Source organism: Ixodes scapularis, unplaced genomic scaffold (genome assembly GCF_016920785.2).
Source record: "Ixodes scapularis isolate PalLabHiFi unplaced genomic scaffold, ASM1692078v2 PGA_scaffold9__187_contigs__length_104089568, whole genome shotgun sequence".
Taxonomy (NCBI): domain Eukaryota; kingdom Metazoa; phylum Arthropoda; class Arachnida; order Ixodida; family Ixodidae; genus Ixodes; species Ixodes scapularis.
Genome location: NW_024609884.1, coordinates 83,499,854 through 83,524,254, shown reverse-complemented (window position 1 = coordinate 83,524,254; position 24,401 = coordinate 83,499,854). Strand labels below are relative to the sequence as shown.

The 24,401-nt window shown below is 46.1% G+C and overlaps 2 protein-coding genes and 1 long non-coding RNA gene across 3 annotated transcripts in view; 2 read left to right on the top strand and 1 right to left on the bottom strand.

Moving 5' to 3' along the window:
• LOC8039588 (mutS protein homolog 4) overlaps positions 1–13,604 on the bottom strand; it is a 107,669-nt gene extending 94,065 nt beyond the window's left edge. Inside the window, exons 1-4 of the mRNA XM_029991622.4 lie at positions 13,529–13,604; positions 13,297–13,449; positions 4,233–4,378; positions 556–704 (exon numbers count right to left, since the gene is read on the bottom strand). Of these exons, the coding sequence (XP_029847482.3) occupies positions 556–704; positions 4,233–4,378; positions 13,297–13,364 (363 nt within the window). The 5' untranslated portion in view covers positions 13,365–13,449; positions 13,529–13,604. The remainder of the gene's footprint in view (positions 1–555; positions 705–4,232; positions 4,379–13,296; positions 13,450–13,528) is intronic.
• Positions 13,605–14,305: 701 nt separating this feature from the next.
• On the top strand, positions 14,306–15,457 carry LOC8039590 (enoyl-CoA hydratase domain-containing protein 3, mitochondrial). Its single transcript, XM_002413522.5, has one exon. The coding sequence runs from the start codon at positions 14,489–14,491 to the stop codon at positions 15,386–15,388; it is 900 nt and encodes a 299-aa protein (XP_002413567.4). The 5' UTR covers positions 14,306–14,488; the 3' UTR covers positions 15,389–15,457.
• Positions 15,458–15,826: 369 nt separating this feature from the next.
• LOC121833709 lies at positions 15,827–22,761 on the top strand. The gene is made up of 3 exons (XR_006076792.1): positions 15,827–15,925; positions 16,439–16,540; positions 22,589–22,761. It is a non-coding gene; the product is annotated as an uncharacterized LOC121833709 (long non-coding RNA).
• The last annotated feature ends 1,640 nt before the right edge of the window (positions 22,762–24,401 follow it).

Here is a 24,401-nt window from a genome sequence, read left to right as displayed (position 1 = left end):
CACTCGGTCCTCCTTCCACCGCAGAGACTTCCTTGGTCGGAAACTAACAACATTTCACTCTGTTGCATTTCTTCGTGGTGTCATTGCACCCCACAGCCAATCATCAATTCCCCCCACCCTCCATCACATGCCACAAACAGCTTAAACCAGACGCAATTTGCAAAACCACATGCTCATTATCACTATACAATGCACAACGCCGAGGAGTGGGAGCATTATCTGCTCTCGGATGCAACATATGACGTCACAAGTGCCCCAGCTCGTTGTTGCCAGTAGAGCGGCAGCAAGTGATTTGGAGGTGTATGCGTATACTTCCAAATTAATTTTCTCAAAAGAAAATTAATATTTGAATAAACATTTCGGAGACAGAGTACTCACAAGTGGATATTTAGTACACGGTTCATGCCTGCTCATTCGAACAGATACAGCTTTGAACGTACTGCCGCTTACATGCTCGAGCCACAACTAGTTCAGCCGTGTCTGTTGATAAGCTGAACCAATTTGAGGAAAATTCTCGGTCAGCAGACGGAACGGACCTCCCTGGTTCCTACGCACCTCTTTAGGTTCCAGGATCTGCAGCCTCATCAGGGTGTTGGTGTAGTTTTGGTCGTCCTGAAACTGTGCCACCACCAGAGTCGGACAACGCAGGTCGAACGAAGCCAGGCCCACTTCTCCCCTCGCCACGCCACGCCCCTCCACCAGGGCTGCGACAAGACAGAAAGCCATCCACAGTCACCCCCAACTCTGCGGTGCCAGAACAAAGGACAAAATGCTCCCTCCAGGACTTTTCCGCAGCTTGCTCCTTGCAGCTCTGATCTTGGACGTTTCATGTTACAGGCGCGTTTGTAGCACGGACACACAGCGCCATGGGGTGGCGGCCGTTGAAACTGACGCGCACAGCGATTAATAGAAGTTTCGTTGACGTGCACTAGCCAATGGGACCAAAGGCGAAATCCATCAGCTTTACTCCGCTCCTTTGGGATCGGGGAAACTAGGTGCCGTTGTCTAGGCTTTTCACGTGGTTTTATAGCTGAGAGCTGGCTTCACTTGGAGAAAGGATTTAAGGTGCCGTTTGGCACACTTCAAACTGATGATGTCGGCTCGCTCCATGGGACCCCCGACCCCCCCCCCCCCCCCCCGTTTATGCTTTCGCATTAAAACATATTAAATGCAGAACACAGGAGTAATTTGTCCCTTTAATAATCTATGGGATGTGCCAGTTGTTCTGCTGAAAAAAGAAGGGAGATAACTGCTTTGATAGTGATGGCTCAACGGCTTCACACACATTACATAGCCAGTGCCTAAGGTCCATGCTACCATTGAAGCTTCCGATAGTGCTGAGTATTTTAGTAACATCCATCCTGCATCACAGCAATAGAAATTGGAGATGTCCCGAGAGGCCAGTATTTTCCAGACACCAGGGGTTGAGTTCAATGTCCTCCCATTTGGGAGGACATGAGCTCTCAAAAACGTCGGAACTATCGGGGACGTCAGAGAAATGCTGCATGTGCTGACAAAAGGTATCAAACTGAAGTGTTCAAAACTGAGGAAATGCACCTTTCAGAGCAGTCAAAAATTTGTTTTGGAGCAGTAAAAATAATTTTTGGAGCTTATACATGTATTTCATTCTCATTCATTTCACTAGTGTCCCCCCTTTAGTGTTGCCATCGCTGGGCATCAGAAATCTACTAAAAAGCAATAAAATAAGAAATCCACCAGTTCCATTAAATTCTAAAACATACCCACTAAATTTCCCGCTGAGACCTCTTTTTGTATTAAAAAACAGCGAAATTTCATTTTAATTTTTAAAGGCTTTCCCAAACCTTGAGAGCTGAGATAACATATAAAAGAGTCTTCGAAAGAGGCCTGGTAACTAGAATACTAGAAACTTCAGCGCTGTGGTTGTCATCACCTGATCACAGATGAGGCTAAAAGTCATAAATGTTCACACTGATGAAAAAAAAAAAAAGGCTCGAGGTACACCTATAAGCACTTCTTATGAGTTGTGAATGCAAAAGCACGCACGCTGCTCTTTGCTCCCTTCTTTCGTCTGCGGCGTACAGCGCACTGACCCTGGGCGTGGAACCATGAAGCCGCTGCCTCGCGGACATGTAGCGCCATCGGGTGAGGAATCGTTCAAACTGACGCGCAGCGGCCATTGGGATCCTCGTCGACTCGCGCCAGCCAATGGGACCAAAGCCGAAAATTCAGCAGCTTTACTTCGCTCCTTTGGGATTGTGTCTAGGCTTTTCGCGTGGTTTCATAGCTGGGAGCTGGCTACACTTGGAAAGAGGATTTAAGGTGCCGTTTTCGCGCTTCAAACTGATGACATCGGCTCGCTCCATGAGACCCCCCCATTTAATGCTTTCACATTAAAAAAAAGCACTCGCAGGTTACAGAAAGACACATTGAGCATGTCTTTGTCACCACTGTCGTTGTCTGACACCATCTCCACAGGACTGCTGCAGTTACTTGTTGAGGGACCACGAAGGTAGCTTGGTTGTACATACGTTGCAAATGTCCCAATTGCACTTACAACCGCCATAGGAAGCTCATAATCAAAACAACTTTTTTAGCGCTACTTCAGCCTCGCTCTTGCGACGAGGATGGCGTTTGTTGTTTCAGGTTTCAGCTTGCTGCTCTATTCGGATGTTACTATGTTAAGCTCACTAAACGTCATGTCTACTTTGGAATGAGAGTAGGGCAACACCTGCATCGACGTGGCGAATCCAGGCAACTCAGCGAACAGGTTTTCGCCACAGGCGTCCTTATAGAAGTGAACTTCACACAAGAATGACTGCGTTGACAATATTTGCTCCCAGTTACTGAGGGGGATTTTGCTCCACTGGATTTCAATTTTTTTAGATTTCTTCAGGGGGCACTGCCATTGTTTCCAACAGAGGAATCAATGGCTCCTTCAGGATGCACAAGCCGTGTTTTGGACTGATAAAAATGATGCCCTGGAGAACTTTAATGCTGTCGGGAAGTCACTGTTTGATTTGATCAACTAGCGTCCTAATAAATCTTGCGCACCTCTCTCGCATCGCAGCTTCAGCAGCGAGAAAGAACCCGTCGGTCTTCATGCTGTCAATGAACGTCTCAAACAGGTAGCCTAGATATGGCTTGAGGTCCAAGTGGTCCTCAAGTCTGGACATCAGAATGTCCACCTGCTGTCAAAATTGCGACTTTTTGAACCCAAGCTTGAAAGCAAAGTCATGAGGTCTTTCAGCAACTTTCAGCCTTTCCACTCTGGTGAAGAAGGATGAGCAATGGAGCTGAGCGCTCTTCTTTCGCAAGGGAATCTGAAGCCCTCAACGCAGTGGAATTTTAGGTGATAGCGGCTTCACGGCGGTTGCGGAACCACTCGTGCCGCTGCGCACATCGCCGCTCCTCTGCGCCACTCGTTCCGCTCCCACCATTTATGAGCCACGGCGGCAACCAGCTGTATGGCATGCCATTGCTCATAGATGGCGGTAGCTGTCCAGAGTTCGGTGTCATCATTTCTTCGCTGGTGGACACAATTCTGGGGAATTTAGTCCTTAACAGCCCCGTTGTAAAAAGCAAGTACCACAGATTGGTCTGGTCTTTGTATATACCATACAGCACCTCTGCCGCATAGCACTTTCCAGTGTGATTCGCCATTTTGAAGTGCGCCTTCAATTCGGTTCACTGGTCTATGATTCTTGATACAGCTGTTTCGAGGGACACTTTTTGTGCCAGTTTCATTTTTTGTGTTTTTAGAGGACATGAAAAATGTGTTTTAAAGGACAATTTTGAGTTGGTGCACTGCATGAGGCAGAAATCCGCCATGCAAAAAAATGGCCCAACAAAAAATTCGCTGGACTCATTTTTTCCACATCAGAAAAATATAAAATCCGTCAGATTTAGCGGGTATTGAGCACAATACATGGCAAACGTATGCTCACTGATGATGGACATAGCATTAACATTTGTAAATGGTTATCTTAGGTATAGAATCAAATGCAAACCAAACCTTCTGTCACAGAAATGTGGAATAATGTGCCAAGTGCCAAGATATTCCGAGGGCAAGTTTTTATACGTATAATAAATTTATTACACAAATGCATCAGCCATACGAGGGGTCAATTCATTGTCACACAATGGTCAGTTTAGAAAACTGGTTACCATACCAGTAATGGGTGTCCTACCCTAACGTCTGGTAGGGAATGAACTTCGAGAGCACTAAACAGAGCACATCCATCCGCACATACCAACGACGACAGTTTTCGAGACTGCCTCGGAGCTTGTTGTTGTAGTCGTCGTACGACGTCTGGGGCCCAATGTCGACGTAGTTGCCTTGGCATTCCTTCCACGACCGGCTCCCAGTCTCAAGGTTTGGCCCGCCAACACGCCGCTCCTGCGGACATTGAGACAATCTCAAGGAGTACTGGTGCAACCTTGTGCAAACAAAGTAATATACGAGAAGAGGTAAAAAAAGTCCACGTAATTTCACAAAAATAATATCCGCCACACCCTTACAAGGCTCCAGTTTCTCATAGACACTGGTGCGGAAGTGAGCGCGTTGCCCGCTACCCCTGCTGACCACGAGCTGCAACCCGAAGCGTGTCTTGGGGCTGTCAACAGCTTGCAACAGCCACCTACGGTCAATGTTTTCTGACAATCGACATTGGATTCGGGCAAACATTCCGGTGGGAGTTCATCATTGCAGATCTCCAACTGGCCATCATAGGTGCCCATTTTCTGGGTCACATCCAAGTCAACAAATTTATAGGGATGTCTGACCAGTCCCATGTACTACCGTATTTACTCGCAGAATGAACACACTTTTTTTCCCGAAAAATCGATGCAAAGTTGGGGGGGGGGGGGGGGGGGGGGGGGGCGTCCATTACGCGAAGTAAAATTGCACCCGTATTTATTCGCAAAATGAACGGACCTTTTATCCCAAAAAATCGACGTAACTTCTTATCTCTTTGCGCACGGCGCGCGACTTCAAAACCAAACTGCGACGTGGAAAAAAAAAAAGAAGCTCCGCTCCATGTTTTTTTTTTCTTGCTTCCGTTGTATCTTTTTAACGCCCTTTGCAAGGCGTTTTGTTCACTCACGCTGCCCATGCACTCGCGACCTCGCTGCACCAGGATAGAGAAGTGTGTTCTTTTCAAGGGCTTCGCGCTTCTCTTTCCCAAGTGCGAGGAGGAAGCGAGGGCAGGATGCCTTCATTATGCGCGCTTTGCTTAGGCGAGGGCTCCTCCCCTTCTCTTTCTTATCTCCTTGCGCGCGGCGCGCGACCCAAAGTCCAGACTGCGCTATGCAAAAAAAAAAAAGAAGCTCCCCTCCATGTTTTTTTTTTCTTGCTTCCGTTGTATCTTTTTTTATCTTTTTAACGCCTTTTGCAAGGCGTTTTATCCCTCACGCTGCCCATGCATTCGCGACCTCGCTGCACCAGGATAGAAAAGTGCGTTCATTTCGCGCGCATGGGGGGAGGGGGTCAAAATTTTGACGTCCGAGTTGGGGGTACGTTTAATACGCGAGTGAAAAAAAAGTCGAAATTTTGAGAGCCGACTTGGGGAATGCGTTCATTACGCGAGTGCGTTCATTCTGCAAGTAAATACGGTATCATCAACTTTTTATGACAGTGCACCCCTTTTTACGAAGTGGTACACTGTCATAAAAACTTCAATGACAGTATACCACTTTTTACGCTTAGTGCTGTTTGTGGACACATTAAAATAAAGATTATTATTTTTAAAAGCTTGACCTTCTTTTTTTCACAGCGAAGCTGTATACCTCTACCAGCCAAGGAAATTTTCGTGTCGTTGGCATTGTAAGCGAAAATCTCCCGGCAAACAATTGAAGGCAAAACAGCATATCTCCTTTGAAATCGGGCATACAGCTCAGTATCCGTTTCCATAAAGAAAACCACAAAACAAGCATCGAAACCACATGATGGATGATAAGGCGCGTGTGAACAAGAGGAACACGCTCCCACGCATTCCGGTAAAGATTAGGTTTGCAGCTGCTTCGGAAGGGGTTGACGTCATTTGAAGCCCTCGTGTGAAGTGCAAACCGCATAATGGATGATAATGGTGCCTGCGAACAATGCGAAGCACGTTCCTTCTCTTCGCGCGTGTTTTCGTGTCGGCGTTCTCACAAAAAAAAAAAAAAGACTTCAGAAGATTGATGCGAAAAGTACAAACACCATGCATACAACATACAGCACAACATTCCTTTCAATAAAGAATAAGCACAAAACAAGCATCCTAACCATATAATGAATGATAAAAAGCTCCTGAAAACAATGCGAAGCACGTAGCACTCACCGCATACGTTCCCGATAAAGATTACTGTTGCCCAAGCTGCCGCGACGACGGCAGCTTGCGACATGGGGAGTGATGTCACTAGCCTTTCGTATATAAAAGAACCCACCTATACCCCGTTTCACCTTACGTCCGTATGCAGCGGATGCTACGAGCTATCTTAGCCAATCCCGTTCTGTAGACGTGGCCCGTGATACGCTTTCCGTGCGTCGCTGTGCCCCCTCTCTAAGGTCAAGTGACATTCACACGGCCTCCAATTGGCTCCAATGGCTCGTGACATCCGCTGCGCTTAAATAGAAGATGAAATGGAGTATAGCAACTAATTTCATTGTTGCTGCAGCACCACGATGAATAGGCCACGCATAGTTAGGACTCCCGAGGAGCAGCGTGAATACTATTCGCGTCTCCAGCTCGACGCTTGCCCTCCCACAGCGGAAACGGGAAGCGCTCTAGTGAGGGTCCCCCGATTCTCCTGCTCAGCGGGCACGGCGGAACTGCTCGCGATCATGGCTCGCGAAATCTCATTTCCAAATGCAAACACTATTCACGATCCCCACGTAGTGCTGCAGCCGGTATGGGATTGTACCTCACTGGAGAGTTTTAGTGTTGCGCATAGAATGCGCATAGCAGCAAACGCAAGCGGTGTGCATTTGGGATAGAGCTACATGCCCCACGTTGTGCGTGCGCCTCATCGTCATGCGCCATCCATGACTGCAATTTTGGGCTCCGCGCACGCGCAGTATGGAACACGCAAAGCTAACGCCAGCACACCCAGCCCTTGCGTTCCCTCGTATATGCAATACTAAAACTCACTACTGTTTCACCGGCTTCCAATGCCAACGAAACGTGCTGCAGTGAGCAGACGTGCAAGCAGGTAGGCATCCCTTCGAACTGGAAAGGCTGAGATTGGCAAAACGACGGAGCGTAAAAATGAAAGTAACTAAGTGTTATGAAAAGATTAATAATAAAATAAAAAAAATCTTTAATTTTCTTTTTTTTATTAATGGGCATTTGGACGTGAAGGATATTGGTGCCGACTTTGGACGTTTTGCCGATTGTCAAAAGTCGCGACTTTGATAGCAAAATATACTTTACCCACAATTATTGTAATTTTACATGGATTTCTCGCAGTAGCTAGAATGTTTTCATTGATTTTAGACTATTTTTATTTTATTACTTGGTAATTCAAAATGCTGCAATTGGCACCAGTGGGAATAAATAGCACACTTTTAATTGCAATATTTGTTCACACGTTTGAAATTAGATTATAAGCAACAAATTATATTACAGCTCAAAAATTATGTATTACGTCTCCGACAGGCGGTTCAGCGCAGTGGCACACCGACAGGGAGGAGGGGGGGGGGGGGTTTAAGGATTTAACCCTCCCCTCTCCTACCACCCACCCCCCAAAGATCTTTTTTTTTTTTTCTTCTTCTTTATTTGACGTTGAAGGTTGGCAGGGTGAGAGAAAAAAATACATTTCTGCCCGACGAGTTCGAACCTTTCCGAAATTCAGTCTGCTCACATCACTCGCTATCATCATCGGAGAGTTGGACATTTGTGAGAACATGCTATATTTCATTACGGCTAGTCAGCATACATTCATAGTACTTCATTCTGTAGCAATGAAAGCGGGTGTAGAAGAAAATGGTCCCGGAACAACTGGTAACAAGTGCAAAGTAGAAATCTCACAATCTCACAATCGCAGTGAAAATGAAGTACAGCAGGGTGAATTCATTGAATGAAAATAGAAACTCGCTCAAGTGAACAACAACAAAAAAACAAAAAACTGGTCTTTTTTTGCCTATTAACGAATCCATGCTGAGCCAGAACAAATGCAATATTCCAGTTGCATTTGTTCGGTCACGCACGGAGTCACCAAAAATAGATTTCATTTGTTTGTTTTTGTTCCCAAAATAGTACAATGCTTCCTTAAAGGGATACTTCAACGAAATTGGAAATACACCCATCGTGTTCACAAATAGGCTGAATATGATCCACAATATCCGTAAATGACAATCACACATTTGTATTTTGAGCCTGGTGGCTGTATTTTTCGTTATAAACGGCCCACTCTGGCAAACGCTTGGAGAGCAGTTAGCCGGAGAGCACGTCATATCCGCCTCAATCATGACGTAGTTTGTCTCAGGACCTTACGTCCGGACGCTGCGAGCTATCCCAGCCAATCACGCTCTGTGGACATAGCCCGCAATATGCTTTCCGTGCGTCGCTGTGCTCCCTCTCCAAGATCACGTGATATTCACCGGCCTTGGATAGGCCCCCAATGGCTTGTAGCATCCGCTGAAAGCAGCCGAAGCACACCAGCGATCGGGCCACCACAAGTAACCTCAAAGCTGTCTTTTTGTACGAATTTTGAGTGATGGGTTAATCTTCTATAATCTTGTAGAGGGACATTAGCGACGTCTGGGTCACACAAAAGGGATTCTCGGGGAGAGGGGAGTTCCTCCCTCCCCTTTCTCTCGTGGTGGCCGGAGGCGAGACAGTTACCGTCACTACCTGTCAAGGTTCCTAGACGGGCATTACAAACGAGGCATTAGAGATATATAGGGTGTGTACTTTCCGGTGTTTATTTGTGGGAAAAATCGGCGGATGTTTTTCGGTGTTTATTTATTTTCGAAACACCGGTGTATTTCGGTGGAACGTCTCACGACAAGGCTAAAACCTGTGATTATCGGTGGAAAAAAAATGCGATTGATCACGGACAGAGTTCCAATTTTATTCACATATTTTATATACTTTTTGTCGAGGAAGCATCTATTTCTCACGCTTGGTTATTATAGTATATGCAAGCATACTTCGAGAGGCTTGCATCCGTCATGGCAGCACGTTCCTTGCGGTTCACAACCCGCAATTTTGAAAACACACGTTCCACATTTGCGCTGGACACAGGAAATCCCAAAATGTCCAGCGAGGCTTGGGACAGTAGTGGCCAGTCAGGTAAATAAAGTTTCCAAAATAACACTGGATCAACGGTGCTAGTCACAGCCTACTGGCGGTAACAAAGAAACTCTGATTCTAGGTTTCTCAGCTAGTGCTCGTCTCGGAGGACCAGCCGATAGATACTTTCATAGGGCGCAAATCCCTCTGGCAGCTCCACTTTTATGCACGGATTAACAATTTGCACGCGGAACCAGAACGACGATTCCTCCATGATGAATGATGAAAACCCCCACGCCAACAAAAGCTTTTTTCCGTTTCCCCAAAAGCCCATGGAAACTAAACAGATAACAATGAACGCATCTCAGTTCTCAAAGGTCAGTAGCCCTGTACGACACGGATGTTGGCAGTGTCTTCCAGGAACCAGAGCAACCTCTGAATACATGGCTTGCACCGACATCACTTGGCCATACACAATGGGGAAAGGGCACATGAGAGCGTACCCTCCACTGCGTTAATTTTTCCACAAAAGGGGGCCATGGGAGACACAATGGGGGAAAGGCGTGCGAGAGCTTAGCTTCCACTGCGTTAGCTAGACGCTTTTGACCCCCAGAAAGGACGGCGGACTGACGCCACTTGCAAGCCATGTATAGACCCTGGAATAATGCAGGATCCACGAGATAACACGTTTGACGAACCTCTACGGGGAAAGGGTTTCGCTAGGTCGGTGTTTTTTCGGTTAACCAGGACGAAAATATCCAACCACCGGTGTTTTTCGGTTTTAACCGATTTTGTATTTTCGTCACCGACGGATGTTTATCGGTGTTTTTCGGTTAAAACCGGAAAATACACACCCTAGAGATATACAACAGGTGCTCTTTGCTAATCGTTCAATTTGGTTTAAAATTCCTTTTCCCATCTTTTTCAACGAGAGATTGGTGTGTTTGATGTGATAATGCTCCACTGAACATGAATAGACCAAGAAATAAGCGCCAAAATTTCGTTGTAGTATCTCTTTAAAATCCTGAAGTGCTATTTGCCATAGAGCATAAACTAAAAAATAAAACGCGGCAATTTAGCCGCCACCAGTGTCCGGAATCGTGCCTACGCAAGCTGCCACAGCCCACTGTCAAGAAACCCCCCAGCCCAGTGCAGTCGGGCAACACTGATGTACACTCTCAAAACCAGGGACGCGCACTGTAAACCACTTTGTTCGAGACTGCCGCTGGAAAGGTCTATGCAGAGATCAAGTCGTCTGCTTCTCGCGCAGGGGCTGCGGTGACATCAGAACGATGGCAAGTTCTGACTGGCTTTGGGTTGAAGGATAGTGGGTAGACCTCAATGAAAGATGCCTCGAGGTCTAACCACTATTTTTTTCAATCAGCCAGTAAGAGCTCGGCGTTCTGACATCATCGCAACCCCCGTATCACAAGCAACTTGCGCTCCGCATAATTACTCGTAAATAAATAAACACTAAAATTTGCATAGCATTCTTAAAGGGACACTGACACCCCCCAAAAAATGTTTTTCCTTTTTTGTCAGGCGATTCATTATGGTGTCGGAATACTACCCAATTAATATTTTGCTACAGAGTCACATATTTTTTTAATAAAGCCGAAAAATGCAACTGCTCAAAACTGAAACTCCCGCACTGCACGCAGAAGTGGAGAGGATAGAGTGAGTGGAGGAAGTCACGTGGCTACACCCAACCGTGCGGGTCTTTTTTTTTTTTTTCTGTGCACGTAGCAGACGAAATGCCTTCCTGAATCCGTTCGCCGTGCGATTCCTTTGCAGTTAGTTTGTTTTGCTCGCGGTTCTGTACTTCAAGATGAGTTGTTTTGTACGTTTAAGTGTTGGCAATTAGTAGTGAGTGCCCCTGGTGAATTTCCGTGATTGGCTACGAAAAGAATACTCCCAAGATGTTGCATGAAGAGCTGCCTCAGATGTCCTCCATCTGAAAGTGGCATTGTGCGGCAGAGTGCACAAGTTTCCGAAAGATCAACGGGTCGGGATCAATGGCTGGCTGCAATTTCTGTAGAACAGTTACGCGAAGCTCGGAAAGCAGACACTACCCGATTGATATGCTCCTTGCTTTTTGTGGAAAGTGACTACACTGAGTTCGCAGGTGTCAAAAATGAAATCCCATTCCATTTAGTTCAGCAACGTATCGTCCACAACAATTGTTTTCTTCAATGATAATTGTTAAAAAAGAAATGTAAACATCGCAAAATGCTTGACAATAAAAAAAGAAAATGGTACACCCACACCAGGGATCGAACCCGTGCCCGCTGCATGTCTTTCCACCGAGCTACTGAAGGTACTCTTTCATGCGTAGTAATCGAGCCGGTAGACTGTATGTCGGAAGTTAGCTGCCGTTTTCACTTCAATACATGCACTCCCAGCCTGAAGTCGGGCAGCACTAAGCATAGGCCACATTCCCACCTAGTAAAGAAACCGTACGCGTGCGTATTCAACTCGAAGTACGCACTTCCTGCTTGACATTTGAGCGAGCGATGTCTTCAGCCACGAGAAGGGACGACGGCTCGGCGACGTCTTCGTGCAATCGGCTTGCTGGTCGGGCGTGTCGTACGGGATGAATATCAGTCCTTTTGATCGGTCCAAAATTTCTCTTTCGAAGGAAGACAGAATTCGCCAGTACCCTGAACAACAGTTCTGAAGTAGAGGTCCAACGCCCGTCGTCCGCTGCCATCCGCTAATCCCACAATATGCAAAATGACGCCCTGTTGAGAATTATGCAGTGAATGCACAGAATACTTCCGGTTGTCCTGTGCCACCTTTTTTTTTTCCAATCAACGTATTCGCAGCTTTTTGGAAGCCACAAAAAATGGGTTTCATGTTTTTAATATTGACTGTGTGCCTTCAATGACCCACGACTTTGATTAAATTTGGTGGTCGCGTCAAAACCTTAGAAAACGGCCCGTGACCACAGGAAAGAGTGAGCGCGCCTCAAACCGGCCAGTTCTCGATCGGCGGTTTTTCGGGTGGAAAGAAATCGATAATTTCGAGCCGCAAATTCTGTTCTGGGTAATTGGGCTCTTCATATGTCACGTACAACTAAAAACCTCGACAAGCATAAATACCCTGTCAGTGTCCCTTTAACCGCCACCGTACACTCTCCCCCCCTCCCCTCCCTCCCCTCCCCCCCCCCCCCCCCCCCCCCCCCCCCCCCCCCCCCCCGGCCACAGATCAGTTATCACTCCTCTCACCCTTCTTCTTCCTCCTCCTCGTCCTCCTCCTCCTTCCTTCCTTCCTCTCCTCCTCCTCCTCCTCCTCCTCCTCCTCCTCTCCTCCTCCTCCTCCTCCCCCCCCCCCCCCCCCCCCTTCATACGAAAATCCTGGTACGCCACAGGCTCAGCGGTTATGGCCGAATTCACACAACGGATTGATCCGCGAACGGATTGATTACGTGACGACATATGGGGCTCCTGCGCTGCCCAGAGGGTGCTAGCCTGCGAATAAGACTTGTTAGGACTTGTTTTGGGTAGTACAAATTTTAGCGTCTCAAACCGTCACGCATGCAGAAGCGTGCCTGCTCTGGTGCGGAGCGCGAGATCACGATGAAAATGCAAAGACAGAACAAAAATTCAAACGCGCCAAAGCTAAGACGCTGAGAGCGTGAGCCAAGAGATGCCGTTTCACGCGTTCCAAAATAGACTTAAAAAAAAAAAAATAATTAAAGCGTCGCGACACAGGTGTTGTGACGTCACCACCGAGAGATAAGAGACGCGTGCCCTAGCGGTGGTGTCATGAATTTGGCACTTTTGATTCTCTTGCAACGTTGAGTTTCGCCGATTTCTGGCGTTCAAAGTTGTTTTTTCGCTCTTTAGCACCACATAGAATTGAAAAAGCTCGACCAACGTGCCCTAAGTAGGGTTATGCTCAATCAGGTGAGCTTGTATACCCAAAATGAGGGCGCTAGTTTGTTCAAAGCTTCAGCGGAGGAGGCCTATACGCGGTTCGTTCGTTTCTCAAGCGCATCCACCCGAGGGAGAGGACGAGCAGCCGCAAGCGAGGGCGGACCGAACCTGTGTCGCAACCCCACACCTATTACAATCACCCTGGCAGGTCACTTTAAGCTCACCCGCTTGTAGACGGGTCGAAAATCGCGTTGAAGTTGAGCGACGAGCTTGCAGCAGTGTGCTTGGACATTGGAAGACTGGCCGAATATCGCCAAAACGAAACGGGCGCTCCTGCTAACGGGATGAACGTGACTCGAGCGGGCAGTTGCTACCACCTGGAAGTCATGACAACTGTTTATAAGCAAGCTCAGGTGTGGTAAACATCAGAGAACAATAAGATGGTCCCCCTCATACCTACAACTCCAACGACACGTCCGACTTCTGTTTCGCCTTTCGCGCCTTCTGCTACCGCTTCTACTGCTTCTACTGCCCAGTGCCTAGATTTAGGTGTGTTTCCAACCACAGTTTATCACTTCTCGATTAGGTCACGTGGTTTATGACCAAACCGTTATTTGTTTGCAAACGTCTCAACCTTTAACCCGCATTTTTTTTTCTCTACGCGACAACAAAACGCATGCGCATGTGCACTAGCAAATAATTAGTAAAATTTGTTTAGGATGTGTTGGTTATTAAATTGAAAACGCTCTCCTTGGTTTGAGTTGCTTTCTCTCTTTTATCAAGGCGAATTGCGCGGAAATGCTAAATTTAAAATAAAAGAAGCAAACAAAAACAAAGACTGATGTTTTTGTAATTTACTGCCAGGGTCTTTTAATAATTCAAATTTAATATGCACTACTGTATGTCAAACGAAAGGAGCGGACATAACTCAAGTACTCAAGCTGGTCAAGCTCTATCAAGCTCCCCCGACCAGGGCGCCCTTGGCGGCAAACAGAACATTTATTCACACTGAGCAAAAAACGCGCGTTGCGGTGTCGCGTCGAAAAAGACCAAACATTCAAACAGAGCCACTCGACGTCGGCGTCTTCTAGGGGACCTCGCGTTTGTCGTGTGCACTCAGATTTTTGCTCAAGTTTTGCGTCGGTGAAAAAGCAATAAAAGAATAAAAGGAAGTTTAGTAAACCTGGCCAGGCGTCAAACCCATATTATTGTAATAACTCTATGGTCAAACCAAGCCAAGCAAAGCCAAAGACGCGGTGGGGGTGGGCAGTCTTTGCTGGCCGGATGTAGATAGGTAGTAGATTGCGAGCATTGGGCTTGCTGGCCTACGGGTGCTGTGTGCTTGTTTTATTGGGGGGTGTCACGATATAAAAAAAGACTGCATTGTTTATTTGTACAGAGCCTGAAAATATAGTGATGCAGGCCTGCAATTGGACCGTACGGGGCCTGCGTGCGCTGCGTGTCAAGCCACGAGCATGCCTGGGCAGATCGGCGAAACCATTGCATACCAGCGCCAACCTTCGTAGCAGCGATCTCGTCTCCGTTCATGACGAAGACGGCGCCCACCACATTACCCTCAACAACCCGAAGAAGCGAAACGTGCTTTCGCTGGCGATGTTGAAGCGTCTGGACGAATGCTTCGAAAGCGCCCAGACAAACGACGCGCTGCGTTGCATCGTCCTTTCCAGCACTGGTCCCGTCTTCAGCTCGGGACACGACCTCAAAGAACTCAAAATCGAATCGGGAACGGCTCAACAAGAGGAAATCTTCGCACTTTGCACCAAGGTGATGTCCGCGATCGAGAAACTGCCCGTCCCCGTCATAGCACAAGTCGATGGACTCGCCGCGGCCGCGGGCTGCCAGCTGGTCGCCTCCTGCGATATCGCCCTGGCGTCCGACAAGGCGACTTTTTCGCTTCCCGGAGCTTCGTTCGGTCTCTTCTGCTCGACACCGGGCATTCCCGTGGCTCGCTGCGTGCCGCAAAAGGTGTCTGCGTATATGCTGCTCACGGGAAGGCCGATCAGCGCTCGGGAGGCCCTGGTCAGCGGTTTGGTCAGCAGAGTGGTCCCGTCCGACGCGTTACAGGAGGAGACCGAGCAAGTGGTCGAAGCGATCAAGTCGAAAAGCCGAGCCGTCATGGCGCTGGGAAAGCGGTTTTACTACCGGCAGATGCGGCTTAGCATAGTTCAAGCTTACGCGGAAGGGGAGAAAGTGATGGTAGATAATCTTCGCTACAGGGATTCGCAGGAAGGGATCGCAGCCTTTGCGGAGAAGAGAAAGCCCGTCTGGGAGCATACCGACCGCAAGATCGGCTGAACCGCGTTGGTGTTCCCCTGCTGACCTGCTGATGGAGTGCAAAATAAAGCTTGAGGAATTTTATTCGGATTATGCATTGGTCTACATATGTTTCTTGTTGAAGCAGTCGAAATGAGAGAAACTTTCGAACATTGAGCCAATCCAGGATGGAAAACTATGAATAAGACTTCAGGTAAAACTGCCGAACGCATAACGCGACGGCTACAGTGAATTCAAATGTGCGCGGGCATTTTGTAGGCGGCTATATTTATTTTCTAGTTTCGTGACACGCACGTGACTATAGATTTACAATATTAATAAACTAAATGCGTACACTGTGTTGTAAAAAAATGTTACGTTTCAAAATATAAATGTATTGTATAGCATTATTTAAGATAACTGGTTAATAGCGCCACGAGCATGAGCCTAGAAAAGTGATAAAGCGCACGTGATGTCCGGGGCTGGGAGACACAGCAGGGACAACTTCTCCGGAGTGCTTTCGGACCAGGAGCGACTTGACCTTCCGTTTACCCTCTTTGATCTTCGGTCTCTTCAAAGGTAGGGTCCGCGACTGCTGATCCAAAAGTGCAAGGTTGCAGAGCTTACACCCCGTAAGAAGATGCAATTGATCGTGTTTGCGGATTTTAACTCAACATTCTGTGATTTCTCTCTGAAATTAAGAGGCCTAAAAAAAGCGGGTCGGCCAACGTGACACGGAGAGCTAAAGCGCTTCAAACTTTACTCGCAATGGCCTGCTGTATTTTTCACACGGATCTCGACGTTGTACCTTGTAGTCATAACAGCATCACTGTGCTTGATAAACATTGGAGATAGAGAGTTTTTGTGTAGTCACAGTGGACGATACCCCAGTGCATGCATGGTACCGGCAGTTGACCGCTCTTGTTCAAGCACCTTGTAGGATCTGCTCAGTTGCAATCGATTAAAATGACACGATTGAGTTTATATCTTTTCGATGGGTTTATTGTGGTTAGCGCGCGCCGTATATTTGCTGCTCTTGCGCTGCGCAGAGGACCTGACTCACGCTTCTAAGCTGTGGCGATTCTTTTGCAGACCTCTGAAGTCAGAATGGCCGGGGGCTCTGGGATCGATGAATCGCAGTTCAAGGGACTGTCGAAGCACTTCAATTCGTTCACTGACCGAGGGCGTGCCAATGTGAGCTGCTTTCAATGTTTTCAACCAAACCACAATTGGGGGGGGGGGGGGGGGGGGGGGGGGAGGGGGAGGGAGGGAGGGAGGGAGGGAGGGGGGGAGAGAGGAGGAGGAGGCGGAGGAGGGGAGGGAGGACAAACAATAAAAAATTGACTGAAGGGCAGTCAAAAAACTAAAACAGTGAACCATAAAATAAAAAAAACAAAACAAAAAAAACTGGAAAAGTGGAGAACACTCAATGCAACCTCTTCAAGCTACGAGGTCAATGATTGTACTTAGAATGCTGACATAGGGGAATTAAAGGAAGGAAGGGAATGTAGAAACATGGTTACACACAAGGCCCCCTTTTATGTTTTTTTGTTTTTGTTTTTTTCCCCCACGTTGAGTGTAAAGTAGGATTGTGCATTGCCAGCTTGCCTGCACCGCCACTCTTCTCCAAGGAGTTCGATATTGTGCATGGCTGAAACCTGTATATTGAGAAATAAGCCTCGTAGAGGTAGTTGAAATGACTTGGGCTAGGTAGTGCTTACCGTTGATAAACTGCCCCAGCTAGAATTTTATAGCCCCTTCTCCTGGCAAATATCGAGGGATCACAGATTTGGAACTCAGATATCGATCTCGGTGGTGGAGCAACCAAGCAACGGCTCTGGAGGGTTCAGTGGCGTCACTAGAGTCAGCGACACTTTGGGCGATGGCCCGCCGTCACCCTGCCCCCTCCGTCCCCTTCCCCTTGCCCCTAGTGACGCCATGGAGGGCACACACACACAATGCAGCAGACGTAGATGCTCTGCTCGTTGGCATTTCCACTGTGCGGCCGCCCCCACCGCTGCTACGGCGCCGTTCGGGCTGTTCTCTCTACCACCACCGCCCTCCGATGCCTCGCCAGCCCTACGTATAACGACTTATAAACGTTGTGCTGGATGAGCTTATAAAGCAACAGATTGACATACCCTTCCCACAGAATAATAAGCATACCCCCAAGTAAGAGTGTCTTTTCACAGATCTTGATCGCAACCTCGACTGTTTGGCGGGAACATTGACACCTCGTCACCGTATTGTATCGCTTCGCCGATCTTTGAACAGCTCGTAACGAGGCTTGTAACTGGTCGGTTGGAGCCGCTTGGCGAGCGCTCCACCGGTTTCAGATCTACAAGCGGCACGCGGAGACATCACTTGCATCTCACGAGGGGCACAGGAATCCCCTCGGCGAGTGCTCGCTATTTGCCAGGGAAGGGGCTGTTAGTTCGGAATGTTATTTTCTTTTATTCTCTAAGGTGTAAATTCATTTGAAAAATTCACAACCTTCCGAGAGAAAGGATGTGCACCTGATTAGCCTAGGTGCACACAACGAAACTTATTGTCTTGTAGCGTTTCTGAGGTGGTATAATTAAGTTTTTGTCGATGAAGGGTCTATGTTTGTAAGACTCCTGAAATTCTATCGAGTTGCTAATTTTCATCCCCAAGGTATTTTTTGTAACAATACTTTTCTATCTACTGAAAGCTCATGCCAGTGGCGTTGAGTTCACGCCCAGCCGGAGGTGGGCACTTGAATGTAGCGGGAGCACGATATGAATTACGGAAGTTTATTTTACATATTTTAATATCACTTTACCCTCGTTTATAAACAGAAGAGAGAGAAATTGGTACAGGACATTAAAACTCATTGGCCATGCTGGCCATGTCATTGTCTGAACTTCCAGACATAGTTATGCCATCATAGTGATAGCATGAGCAGTGAGCTTAAAAGTTGACACTTCCCAAAATGGTGGGATGGCAGCTTTAGTGATGAGACAGGCGGGTCTCCGTCAGCCTCGTGCCTTCTCGCTGTGGCACACACACTTGCGTCAGTCTTCACTGCTTCACGTCAGTGTGCTTGTCAAGCTTCACTGCTTTGCACTGGCATACTATAGTCGGTTACAAGTCAAGAAGGTAGGAGAAGCTCCTCCCACAAGCGTGATGCGCCCGTTTCAAATCTCTCCGCAGTCGAAAGAAGAGTTCACTGGAAACGCTCCTTGTTCCGCTTCAATGGATTCCAACTTGTCTCCGATCCCACTCTAAGAAAGCGACCTTTGTATTCATTGGAGGGGGAACCGAGCCCCTGAAAGCAGCCGTTGTATCCACTGGAGGGGGAAGCTAACCCCCGAAAGTCGTATTTGCTTGCATCGGAGGGGGAAAACTAATCTCCCTCTCATGGCTTCCACAATGCTAAGTCAAAGTCGAAAGATAAAGGAAATATGTACGGCAAAGCAAGACCCTTCTCGCGCGTTGGCCGCACGTCACGGAAACGATGGGACGCTATTGGATGCGGAGGTGGCGGAGGGATATATGATTCCCTTTGAGGGGCATGGGCCGCTACCTTCTTAACCTGTAACCGACTATAGGGGTAGCTGCTGATGTGGTGGAACACTTCGGTTAGCTCCTTAGGTTCGGAAATCGGGTTCACTACTATTACAAGTGATCTTTGGTTATGATTGTTGACTGACTCCTAATTTGGAAAAGCCATGCTGAAAGGAAAAAAAAATATATATATATATATCTTGACCTATATTTACAGTGATGGAAGTGCTACGCCATTTGCGTCCAATTGCACCACAAACAAAAGTCTCTTGTGCCAAAAAGCAATTTTTGCTAAAAGTTGTGCCACACCCGCGCCAAGATATGCTTAAGCGAAGCAAAAAATAAAAATATTTTATTGTTTGTCGACTCTGATATTTAGTGAAGTAGGAGGAAAGTAAAATGGAACAGAATGTGTATTTCGCAGCGTCTCTACTCACCGTGTAGGCTTGAGCAGATACAACCACGAGCACAAATACTAAAAGCAAAAGTCGCGTTACCTCCGCTGCACTTGATTGGGTTAGTTGATGAAAGGACACATACAAAAAGATAGTCAAATGCTATGATGTCGCAATTTGATGCTGTCTGGTTGGTCCCATTGGCTCATAGCGTCGGCTGCACTTTATATTAAGGTGAAACAAAGTATTGAGATTGCTCGTCGACCGCATTGGCCGGTTGATGCGCTGGCAAGTTGATTGCCAACATCGTCTAAATTTTCAGGCGATGTCGGCGTCGTCAAAAGCTAAAAGTTGTGAGAAAAGATTTGAAAATAATAGGATGGCAGCTACCGTGATAGTACAGAACCAGGGTCTTGTACTCCCTGATGAGATCACTCGATTAACATGCCTGCACAGTGCTTCCGTGCCACCTCTCACCAGCGTGCGCGCGTCGAGGTTCACCGCTTTGCACCGAAGTGCTAGGAGCAGCGGCTCACATGGGTGAGCGCCTGGGTTAGCGCGATAGGCATGCAAATAATGCTCATTACTATTACAGGTCTACATTCTTTGGTCTTGATTATCGGTTGATCTTTCATTTTAAAAAATCTGCTCTGAGAAAAGAGAAAAAAAAATGTGGGTCTATGTTTTGAATAAATACAGTAGTTGAGGTACCGTAAAATACCGGAGGAGCACCCACCTTACTTTCACTGAAAATTGGATTCATCTAGACATGGGCGCTTGTCTGGTCAAATTGGGCGCTTAACGTATAATTTGCTGAACTCCCAACTTTGGAACACATTAATCGTGGGCACTTGAATGAAGTGGGCGCTTCTTCGGTATCTTACGATAGTTCCCTTGCAGCTGTCGATTGCAAGAGCAGTCAACTTCGATTTCGCTCCGGTTCCAACGCCGCTAATCAGCAGTGTCCCTTTTAAAGCGCGAGAGTAGGTTTTCATAATATTTGTGGGTGGTTTTCAGATCACAATAAAAAATAAATATAGAAGCTTTCTTTTGAATACTTTTGAGATTGAGAGTGGTTCAAAAATGCCACACACGAAAATCGTCAAAACCCACCCGCCATTGGCATTTGCTCTTTTTTTTAGCATATTTAGAGGTTTAAAACTCAAAACAGAGGCAAATACCTCTATTCTGGCTAAAAGAAGGGTGTGAAGAGAACGTGACGCGAGAAAAAGAAAAAAAATTTAAGATGTTTTTTTTTTTTATACAGCGTGCTGAAATTGAATGAAAAGTGAAAACCCTCTCTGTTTCATAATTTATTTCTCAGTACTCGTACATGATAAAAACACAAACTTCACTTAATTTGGAAGGCAATGAAAGGTTCTACACGTGATATTATTTTAAAAGCGATACTAAACATAGTCGACTCAAAACAAAATCTGCAATTTAGGTCACAGTTGTTCGCGGAGGCATTTTTGGGGATTTTTACAAAGATTGGAGCGACGAATAATAAATAGTAGTTATAATGTCGTTTTACCTACTGGCATATATATCACACTAAAAAATATAGACACTCTCTTTTGAATACTTTGAGATTGAGAGTGATTCAAAAACGCCAGACACAACAATCGTCAAAACCTCATCGTTCTTTCCCGCTTCTTTGAGATTTTTTTTTTTTTTTTTCAGAAACTAAACATGTCAGGACATTAAAATAAAAAGGATTGTTATTCTTGGAACATGCGCCACGAAATATAAAAATTTGAAGCAAAAGAAAAAATGACTGCCACTCGTTGCCTGAATCCAAATGAAACCGAAAAATCGACGCCTGCTTGTAGCAATCTAAACTTCTCGTCAAAGGTGTATTTCACAGGTTGGTTTTTTCTTGTAAAATTACAAAGCATAGTTCCCTTTCTCTAAAAAAATAGGGCCAAGAAACTTGCCAGAATCCATGGCGGGCGGTGACCCAGACGACCAAGTCCAGTAGCGGGGTGTGTTTGGCGTTCGTATTGATAGATGGCATCGGGAGCAGCGTCCGAAGGTGCAGCCAACCAGCGAAAGAAAGCAGACGACACGCAGACGAAATCGGTTGGCAGCAAAAGCGCCGTCGTTATGCAGACGCGTTTTTTTTTTTTTTTTTTTTTAAGTTTTGCTTTTATTGTTTGCATTAATTTCTTTCACTGAAGGTACATTTTAAAAAAAAGATTATGTTCATTTTAATAACCACGGTGGTCGCGAGCCGTTGCAATAAGGAGGTAGCGCCATCTATCAATACGAAAGCCAAACACACCCCGCTACTGGGCCTCAGTCGTCTGCATCGCTGTCCGCTGTAGACCCTGGCAAGTTTCTTGGCCTTATTTTTTACATAACGAGAGCTACGCTTTGTAATTTTACAAGAAAAGACCGACCTGTGAAATACACCTTTGAGAAAAAGTTTAGATTGCTACGTGCAGGTGTCGATTGTTACGGTTCATTTTAGATCAAGCCTGGCGACTTGGACCACCCTTTATATGTATATATATACCGTAAAATACCGGGCAACCGCCCACTCAAACTTTGGAGATAATCACAAAAAAGTGGGGGATGGGCACTTGTCCGGTTATCAATTTTACATATAAAAGTCCTGTTTGTATTTTCTCAGATCTTACAAATTTGGTAATGGGCACTTAATGTGGTATGGGCGGATGTGTGGTATTCTTTGGTATATATATATATATATTTATTTATTCTAAATAGTACCTACTTTGACCTGAACCTTATTTTTAAAGAAAAATCATGTTTTCCTTTGATTATTTTTGTGTATTATTATTACTAAAGGTAATCAGCAACAAGTTTCAATATCAATTATGCACCCTCAGTCATCATCAAAGATGGGCTACTTTCAAGAACTCTATTTAGTGATGCAGCAATTCTTTTATTTTCGAGCGACATGCTGACATAAGTTGCCATCTGCTCGAAATCATTGGTGACTGCACCGAATTAACATTTCGTCTGCTACAAGAACTTCTACAACTGGTCAAACGTCGCTTCCATCACTCAGTATGGTTTGTGTAGTTTTGACTGACAAGGGTATAAAGAGGCTGCAGTGACTGAACAATTGTGAACATACTCTCCCAGGTAGCCAAAGTTTCCGTAAGAGACTTGGTAGCTGTTGAACCCCTGCTACTTTCATAATTTTGGAATTTCTCGAACATGCTGTGGTGTCAAACTAGCGGGGCGTGTTTAGCTGGAAAGGCTTCCACCCAATTCAGAGCAAATGGTTGCTATACAGTCATCTGATGTGTGATTGCATGCCTGGTGTTTATAAGCATTTTGTTTCTTGCAGATTGCAAAGGTTACCTATGCTGGCCTTGGCCTGATAGCGCTATACTTCTGGGCACGAAAGAAGCCTGCGGCACCAGCGCCTGCAAAATAGATGACCAAATTGTAAAGGAATAGTCGCGCTCTATTTGCCCTCAAAACAGGAAAATAAACAGACTCCAGGCATTTGGTGCCTCATCTGCAGCTTGTTCATGGAGTCTCCAACTCTGCCGTCCTCCATCTGCGTCATGGCCTAAAGAATCTGTTCCAATTGTGTAGGACATTCTTGTGTAGAGGGGCCCACACTCTACTGTGTTTTATTGTGATGCATAGTTTCACTAGAATACTGTTCCAAGACTCCAATAAACAAACTTCAGGGTCTAATTATTCGTCTTTGTCCAGTTGTGCATACCGCGGCTATGGATGTCGATGAAGACGTATGTAAGGATTCTATTTGAAATGGGCTAGTTTTGAAAGCACATGTAGTTTAGATTTGTAGCACAAGAAAAAAACTTCCCATCGTGCAGGCTTTGCAATTCCTCCAGAGTTTCAATAAAAGGGTGGCCAAAAATAGAAACCACAGATTGTACTGTCTGATGTGACAAGGTCCTGTCAAAAAGCATCTCCACCATGGACAATGCTGTCTGCATTTAATTTTGTGCTTTTGTGCGAAAATGAAACCAAAATAAATTAACTGGTATCGCTTTTGTGGCATGAAATATGATGACGGCCGAAATATTGCATCAAAGTGAAGCCGCATATCCACTAAACCAAATTTAAAGATGCGACCAGCTGCTCTTGAGCGGGCGGCAAGAAAGTTAGCTTTTGGTCAAGGTGCAGTGGCGCAGCACCCTTGTGACATCACGTTGCGGTGGAGTTGTGGTCGATTGGTTGTACCGCGTACCGCAATACTCTTGTGACGTCACGTTACAGCTGTACGACTGATCAGTGTTACCATCCCTTTAGCAGATGGTTTGTTTTGCCAGGGACGGCCAAAACCAAACTGAGCCGTGATATTTATAAAACCACACAGTATCGAACCAAAAAAAAATTATAGCTTGTATTCAGGGGCATTGCTTGACCTGAAAAAAGTTGTAATCCCAAATTCAAAAACATTGACTGGAGTTGCCCTTTAACTGGTATGAAAGCAGCGAGACCGCTTTTATTGAAATTGAGTTTGAGTCTTGAACAGGGTTTAACCCCCGACGCTGATGGGTTAATTAGAGTGGGAATTTATGAGCTAAAAGAAATGAATGATGCTTTCAAATGTTTAAAACATGTTGACATTTTATTATTGGTAATGGCTCCTTTGTAATTTTTCCCTCTGGTTAGACTTTCTGCAAAATCTGGAAAACCCTTTACCATAACAAGACTTTTATTAAACTATTACTATGAAGAGAGCCTTTGTGCTACTGTATCTGGGCACGTAGCCAGGATTTTGATTCGGGGGGGGGGGGGGCATCAATGACAAAATGTTGTGTGAGGGAGAGGAGGCCCCAGCAAAATGGAAGATTTATTTTGGTGGGGGGGAGGGGTGGGGGGGGGGGGGGGGGGGGGCCATGGGCCCCCTCTGGCTACGTGCCTCACTGTACCCCAGCATTCTTGCAAGAAGCATGGATACACCCAGATTGTAATCATCTGCGTAGTACCTTGCAGATATGTACTCTCTGTGCCCAATTTCAGGTTATCTTTTTTCTTTTATAGCTAATAAACATGCTCAAGGCTCTGTGAAAAATGTTTTCTCCTTCGCAGGTGTATGGCATTTCATGATGCGCTGCATACGATTTAGGTAGGACACAATATCTGCGCTTCGTAAAAATATGTCGCAGCACTTGAGA

Coding starts and splice junctions, on each gene's coding strand:
- LOC8039590 (XM_002413522.5), top strand. CDS start 14,489: ATGCAGGCCTGCAATTGGACCGTACGGGGCCTGCGTGCGCTGCGTGTC.